Source organism: Mandrillus leucophaeus, unplaced genomic scaffold (assembly GCF_000951045.1).
Source record: "Mandrillus leucophaeus isolate KB7577 unplaced genomic scaffold, Mleu.le_1.0 Scaffold77, whole genome shotgun sequence".
NCBI lineage: Eukaryota > Metazoa > Chordata > Mammalia > Primates > Cercopithecidae > Mandrillus > Mandrillus leucophaeus.
Genome location: NW_012108363.1, coordinates 6,260,738 through 6,268,925, shown reverse-complemented (window position 1 = coordinate 6,268,925; position 8,188 = coordinate 6,260,738). Strand labels below are relative to the sequence as shown.

The window sequence follows — 8,188 nt, the reverse complement described above, 5'->3', positions numbered from 1 at the left end:
TTCCCCTGGAAAAGAGGGGTCCATGGACCAATTGGTACCTGGAGAATCAATAATTGTAACTGTTTCTTCCTTTGATAATTAACACTTCCTAGAATTTAAATTAAAGATCTAGTGCAAAATACTGGCAGTCCCTGAGACAAATTTGTGCCTGGACTAGAAGCCACGAGGCCTAAAGAACAAGAGGGCTTCTACCCCATAAGCATGTCATGTGACCTTAGGCTCGGGGCCTTAGCTTCACCATCTTTAAAATGGAAGGATCCGATCTGGATAGATTGGGACTGACGTTTGATCAGACTCTCCAGAGAGAGAGCGTACGGATCAGGATTTTAAGGAATGCTGGTCTGGGGATTTTCCAGCTGGTTGCACACGGAATGATTCATCTGGGACGGAGATGGTGCTTCTGCGCCATGCTAACCTCTTTTCTCTCTTCATTTCCTAGTGGCTGCTGGAGAAGTTGCCAACTTTGGAGCCTATGCATTTGCACCTGCAACAGTCGTCACACCTCTGGGAGCACTGAGTGTCCTCATAAGGTTATTGTCCCCTCTCTAGCCCTCTCTTATTCTGTTCCGTTTTCAGTTTGTTGAGGCCTGGAATGCCAAGTGGGATCGACTGCCAGTTGGCAATCAGGGACCTGGGTTGGTCTCAGCCTCCAGAAAGAGGCAGTGTGCTATAGTTCAGAGCTATAGACCCTGGGAATGTTTGCTGCCACTTGCCCCAGCATCCCCTTGACTGACTGGGTCATAGAGAGGCAGGCCAAGCCCAAACCAGTTGGAAGGGCTTCCACCGTCAACAGGCTGAACGGTGCATACTAGTATTTTGGTGCCTCGATAGATGCAGCATACAAGTTAAGAGCATGTGCTCTGGATTAACGCTGCCTTAGTTCTAATCCTCGCTCTGCCACTTAGTAGTTTTGTTACCATAGGCAAGTCATGTAAGCCACTTAGTCACTCAAAGCCTCATTTTTCCCATCTGCAAAATGAGGATGCCAATAATACCTACTGGAGGCATTGTTCTGAGGATTGAATGAGATAATGCACAGAAAATGCACAGTACAGAGCTGGTACCAAACAATAACCACGGCTGTCACATAGTGAGGGCTTAGTATGTGCTGAACAGTCTGAATGTATCCTGCGTATTAACTCATTTAATCCTCATAGCATCCCTAGTTGAGCCCAACAGAGGTTAAGCAACTTGGCCAAAGTCACCAGGTTCTAAGAGGTCAGGCAGGATTCTAACCCAGGCAGTCTTAATTCGAAAGTCAGTGGACTTAACTGCTGTGTCACGTTGTCTCTCAAGTAAACACTCAACAAATGTTTGATAGTTTTAAAAATAATTGATACTAAACGTCTGTGCTTCCCGCTGCCCCCTGAGCTACAAACACAGAGCCAGCTCCTCTGTGGGGGTCCTGGAGCCTCATTTGAAGGAGACTAACCTTGGCCTAACCTTGGAACACTGGTAAATCCTAGCACACCACACCCAGTACCCATCATTTGTTTTACCATCTTGATGAAAATTCTGCAACAATTGCACACTCAAAAACCAAATAGAACTCATGCTGTACAACTGGCCTGACTCATGCCGTATAACTGGCCTAACACAGCTGATATAGCTGTGATACCATAATTGCATATCTGATTAGTTTGCAAATTCCTACTCCGGGGAAGCTGGGAGAGCCATGAAATCCTTGTGTGTGACCCCTGCCTGCATGAATAATCTCTTGATTATTGACATTGTGGCCAAAATGTATTTGGTAGTTTCAGAGGAAAGACGGAAGACAGACAAGAGAGATTAGATATCAATCTCCTCTCTTCTGACAACTTGAAGCAGGATTTTTGAGGCTAATTGTGTCCCAAGACAGCCAATAGGTTTTTACCCTAAACGAATGCCACCTTTGTGAAGAGACAGAAGCATGCCCCTGAGATCATATGGGGCTTGCCCGTGATTTTTTTCCCTTACTTTCTCGCCTCTGCTGGCTCGGCTCAAGGATGTGAGGGGAATGGAAATCATGTCACCACGGCGCGACAAGGAACTGGAGATAATTTGCCCAGAAATTGAAGACTCAGGGAAGTCACAAGATCCTCTTCAATGAGGCATAGAAGAAAACCCATGAACTTTATAATTAGAAAGGACTCGAGCTCAATTCCTGGTTCCACTAGTTGCTAGCCATTTGAACTTGCCAAGTCATTTTAACTTCTTTGAGATTCAGTCTTCTCATCTATCAACTGGAGATAGTATATTTTACTTTGCAAAGAATTGTGAGATGCTAGTGAGGTAGATGGGAAGTTCCTAGCACCATACGTAGTGGGTAATAAATGCGTAAGATATGGTACCTGTGATTGTCACTGAGGTTGTTTATATTGGCTTACACAAATGAAAGAAATAATAGATTTGTTATGGATGACCGAGGAGCAGAGATGGAGCAAAAAATAGAAATTACCAGGAGGCATATTTTTGGTAAATGATTAGAGCAAATCTACAACAGCCTCATTTGGCTTGTGAAGGGGTGGGCTCTCTGCCACCAGAGGTGTCTATAAGCCAAAGCTGAGAGCCATCTGTTGGCAGTGCTAAGAGAGGATGTGTCCATTGGGCAGGCAGTGTGACAAGAGCATTTCGAAGTGTTCTTCCAACTCTTCTGTTTGGGAATACTTTCAGTCTCTAAAATGGTAGAAATTCACCTGCATTTCTATTCCTCCAGCAAACATTCTAACACTCCCAGAAATGAGTTTCTATATAAACCATTTTTCCCCCCCTCAGGAGAACTGAGGGTGGTAGGAAGCACAGATATTTCGTATCAATTATTTTTAAAACTATCAGACATTTGATGAGTGTTTACTTGAGTGGCAACGTGGCATAGCAGTTAAGCCCCCTGACTCTGGAATTAGACTGCCTGGGTTAGAATTCTGGCCTGGTCTCTTAGAACCTGGTGACCCTGGCCAAGTTGCTTAACCTCTCTTGGCCTCAGCTAGGGATGCTGTGAGGATTAAATGAGTTAATATGCGGGATGCATTCAGAATGTTCAGCACATACTGAGCCCTCCATATGTGACAGCTGTGTTTATTCTTTGGTACCAGCTCTGTACTGTGCATTTTCTGTGCATTATCTCATTTAGTTCCTGAGAACAATGCCCCCCCTGGATATTATCAGCATCCCCATTTTGCAGACAGGGACAATGAGGCTTAGGGTGGTCACATGACTTGCCCATGGTAACATAAGTTTTTTTGGAAGAAAAACTTCCACATGAGAGAGCAGTGAGTTCTGATCTGTTGTTCTCTGGGAGTGCTTGCTCAGGCCCCATTTTTCTTTGGGACTCTGGGACAGGCATATCTGCTCTAATCCCCTTCTCCCATTTCCATGTGCAGTGCCATCCTCTCCTCATATTTCCTGGGAGAGAGTCTGAACCTGCTGGGGAAGCTGGGCTGCGTGATCTGTGTGGCTGGCAGCACGGTGATGGTGATACATGCCCCTGAGGAAGAAAAGGTCACCACCATCATGGAGATGGCTTCCAAGATGAAAGACACAGGTAGACTCCAAGTCCCCGAAGAGCAGGAAAATACTGGAGGTTGAACGCCCCCCACTGCCCCATAAAAGGTCACATTGGGCCGGGCGCGGTGGCTCACGCCTGTAATCCCAGCACTTTGGGAGGCCGAGGCGGGCGGATCACGAGGTCAGGAGATCGAGACCATCCTAGCTAACACAGTGAAACCCCGTCTCTACTAAAAATACAAAAAATTAGCCAGGCGTGGTGGCAGGTGCCTGTAGTCCCAGCTACTTAGAGGCTGAGGCAGGAGAATGGCATGAATCTGGGAGGTGGAGCTGCAGTGAACTGAGATGGTGCCACTGTACACCAGCCTGGGTGACAGAGGGAGACTCTGTCTCAAACAAACAAACAACCAACATTCAGATTGGGTTCTGACCATCTCAGGTGCTGCCACCTAGAGGAGAAGGCAAGCTAAAGAAGAAACGTTAATGGGCTGGTACTTGTTAGCGAGGCTAGCTTAAAGGCTTCCAGGCCTGGTATGTATGGGTACCATTAATAAGTGTTTATTATGTGCCAGGCACTGTTATGAATGCTTTATATACAGTATCTCACTGAATCCCACAAAACAGCTTTATGAGGATGATCCTATTCTTGGTTCTCTTTTACAAATGGGGAAACTGAGTTCTTGGGGGTTTAACAACCTAACCAAGTTATTAGAAAGTCATGAAGCTGGGACTGGAACCCGTGTTTGTCTGACTCTAGAGCCCATGATCTTAATGCTACCTCCCACTGCCAGGGCCCTAGACACTGCCTGCACCCTCCACAGCTGGGTGATCCGTCTCCCTCTCCTCCCAAAGGGTTCATCGTGTTTGCTGTGCTTCTGCTGGTGTCATGCCTCATCCTCATCTTTGTCATCGCCCCACGTTACGGGCAAAGGAATATCCTCATCTACATCATCATCTGCTCTGTGATCGGGGCCTTCTCCGTGGCTGCTGTCAAGGGGCTGGGCATCACCATCAAGAACTTCTTCCAGGGGCTGCCAGTTGTCAGGCACCCGCTCCCCTACATCCTGTCCCTCATCCTGGCACTGTCCCTCAGCACTCAGGTCAACTTCCTCAACAGGGCACTGGACATTTTCAACACCTCCCTGGTGTTCCCCATCTACTACGTGTTCTTCACCACGGTGGTCGTTACCTCGTCCATCATCCTCTTCAAGGAGTGGTACAGCATGTCTGCTGTGGACATTGCGGGCACCCTCTCGGGCTTTGTCACCATCATCCTGGGCGTGTTCATGCTGCATGCTTTCAAAGACCTGGACATCAGCTGCGCCAGCTTGCCCCACATGCACAAAAACCTACCCCCTTCTCCCGCTCCAGAACCCACTGTCATTAGACTGGAAGACAAGAACGTCCTTGTGGACAATATAGAACTCACCAGCACCTCATCGCCAGAAGAGAAACCCAAAGTATTTATAATCCATTCTTGAAGCTTGGAATATGTGAGTGAGAGGATGAGCCCAGTGGTACAGCCTGACCTCCCAATTTCAAAACCACCTGGTTATTTTCCAGTGCAACTGTTACCAATGGGCTCTCTTTTCTCGAGAAGTTCATTTATACCTCATCGCTGTTTCCAGGAGAAACATCTCTACCCAAATAGCAGTGGTGGCAGAACTTCCTGGAAACAGACTCAGTGACCAAATACCCAAGTTTACATCAGTGCCTGCAGGTCCCCTGGACCTCCCTTCTCATTCATTCTTTCGGTGCCATCTCTATGCCATTGGGAAGATGGTGGAATCTGACCCATTGAATGTAGCACAGTCCAGGGACTTCCCTGAGATATTGGTCATTGGGAGTTCCTTTATACCAATTCTCCTCCTGAGACGGAATCTCTATTGTTGTTGTTGTTGTTGTTGTTTAGCCCAAGGATGACATAGAGCTGGCTCCCAGAGGCCCAAAGGGCGAGTGGCCATTCCTCCCTATCCAGAGCTGACAGGGACACAACCAATGTAAAATACCCTGTTGCTCTTGTCACTTCCTCTTTGGAGGCAGAAGCAAGGCCTCAGCTGACCTTCTTACTGTGAAAGCCACTTGATGTCTCAGGGAAAAATGTCAACCAGCTCATTCCCCGAGCACTCCAGCCTGGCAGTCAGCACCTTGGTATCCACCCAGTCCATCCCACCATCACCCCTTCCCCCTCTACTTACATCCTAAGGAGTCAGTCACTGAGACATAAAGGCAGTAATCGCAGAACTGGAAACAAAACAATAACAGAACCACAGCCAAACTCTGGTGGCCAAACCCAGTGTTTTCATTTTGTCTTACTCTGAAAAAAGAACAGCAAATTCACTGCTTCAAAGTGGCCTGGCTGCCAAGCTAGAATTTGGCAGAATGTACTTTTCTCTTCCTCAAGGAGTCAACCAACTTATGATCTGGGGAGGTGGGAAGAGGATGAGGAGCAAAGTTGGGAAGTGGCAGAAGACAGTCCCAGGCTGTCTGGATACTAGGGGCTTTTTTGTTGACTCTGGTGCTCATCCAGGAACTTAGGAGAAAAGAACTCAGGGGTAATTTCTGGGCTGCAGCCTTAAAAGCTTGGACAGTGGGATCAGCTGTGAATCTCAATGTCCAAGTGGAGGTACAGACTTGGCATGGGATGCATTCTAGCTGCTGACCAGATTGCCACCGAGTCCCCCACTCCACTGGTGAGCTGCCACACGGGGAAGTAGCATGCCCTGACTGTTCCAACACCACCTGCTATGGGGAGTACCTCTGGTCCCTTCACATTTGGCCGGAGGCATACAAAAAAAACAGAGCAGCTGGAGAGAGAGATAATTACTATTCCCTCCCTTCCCATCTCTTTTCTGGCTGTAAGAGTGCAGGGGTTGGAGAAGAACCATTAGAAAGGGAAATTAGTGGGCTGGTATATCTGGAAAGAGGGAAGACTTTGATCCTCAGCCCCGAGGTTGGTGCAGGGCCTCACCTGTGTGACTCTACCTGCACTCTGTGTTTCTATCCTGTGCCCTAAGTGGGCCAAGCCCAGGTAAATTCCTGCTGGCCTTGGAGCTCCAAGGTTTGGCTGACCAGCAGACTGGCTCCTGACTCTTCAGCCTCAAATCCCCAGTTTTTGATGAATGTGGATTTCCGTCTGTAATTAAAAGCAATGCAACAACTTGGATCTTGAGAAGGGCAGTAAGCTGAGGGCCCTAAGAGTGTGGTCTGCAGGATCAAGAATAAAGATTTCAGATTATATTTACTTGATACTTGTGTCTTGACCTTCCTTGAGCATGGAGTGATGAAACTGGTTTTTCCAGTGCTGGAAGGACAGTCTCCAATCTCTGAATGAATGTGACTGCCAATAAAGTCCCTATCGTGTCTTTGATAGTTAACACCCTTGGCAGAGTGGGAAAGATAGTTTTTGAAATGGAGTCAGTTGAAGACAACTCATCCCTAGTTAACACCTGAGCCCTTACCAGGCACCAGGCATAGAAGGTGCTTCCTGTGAATTCTCTGTTTAACTCCTCACAAATCCTCAAGTTGGATATGTTTTTATTCCCATTTATAGATGAGGAAAGGAACTCAAAGAGGTTAAATAATTGCCCAAGGTCACACAGCCAGGAAGAGCAAAGCCGATATCTGGTTTAACCACCAGACAACATGCATCTCTCCAAGACTAACGTTGCTCCCAATTGTATAATTTGTTTTGGTTTTTTGTGTTTTGAGACAGAGTCTGACTGTGTCCCCCAGGCTGGAGTGCAGTGGTGTGATCCTAGCTCACTGCAGCTTCAAACGCCCAGGCTCAGATTTGGTAAAGTTGAGGCCTTGCTGTGTTACCCAAGCTGGTCTCAAAACTCCTTTCCTAAAGTGATCTTCCCACCTTGGCCTCCCAAAATGATGAGATTTTAGGCCTGAGCCACTGTGCCTGGTGCATAATCTGCTACTACTTTATTCATGTATTTTCTTGTGATCTGTGCTCTTTCCCCATCTGGATACAAGCTTCATGAGAGTTGGCTTTGATTTACTGCTTATCCTCAGTGCCTAGTACATCATAGGCACTAAAAAAAACACAAGATTGAAGGAACAATGTCACAGTCCTTCCTTGCCCAAACTCTCCTGGGACCAGCACTCAATGCAAGGGAGATCCCAATAGAACCCTGCATGTTAAGCAAAGCAACTGTAAACTGATATAGTCGGCAGTGTCTCAGCACACAGCCTGTGACAGGCGCTGTTGGGGGCTTTCACATACAGAACTTCATTGATGATCATGACACTTTTGAGGTAGGTATATTACTCCCATTTGTATAGTGAAAAGAGACTCAGAAATCTGGAACTTATCCAGGCCCACTCATCTACTGAGTAGAAAGCAGAGTCAGGACTTCAACCAGGGTCTGTCCAACCAGGCTTTCTCCATTATGCTGGTGACCAACACGTGAGCATCACCCCAGAGACTGGCTGACAGCAGGGAAAGAGTGGCCTCTTAACCAGGGAGGCATGTGTCAGTGGGAAGCAATTTCATGAGCAGGCATGTTAGTAGTGAAAGCATTTGTGTTTAGATTTCTTTACAGTCCATAGGCAACCTCATAACCACGAGAGGTTAGAAAAGTATAATCAGGCTTGTTGCGGTGGCTCACGCCTGTAATCCCAACACTTCAGGAGGCTGAGGCAGATGGATCATATGAGGCCATCTCTACTAAAAATGTGAAAATTAGACAGGTAT

General features: G+C 47.0%; 1 protein-coding gene across 1 annotated transcript in view; it reads left to right on the top strand.

The window, feature by feature from the left end:
- NIPAL4 (NIPA-like domain containing 4) overlaps positions 1–6,732 on the top strand; it is a 20,868-nt gene extending 14,136 nt beyond the window's left edge. The window contains 3 exon segments of the mRNA XM_011966721.1: positions 440–530; positions 3,360–3,520; positions 4,336–6,732. Coding sequence (XP_011822111.1) covers positions 440–530; positions 3,360–3,520; positions 4,336–4,964 — 881 coding nt within the window. The 3' untranslated portion in view covers positions 4,965–6,732.
- The last annotated feature ends 1,456 nt before the right edge of the window (positions 6,733–8,188 follow it).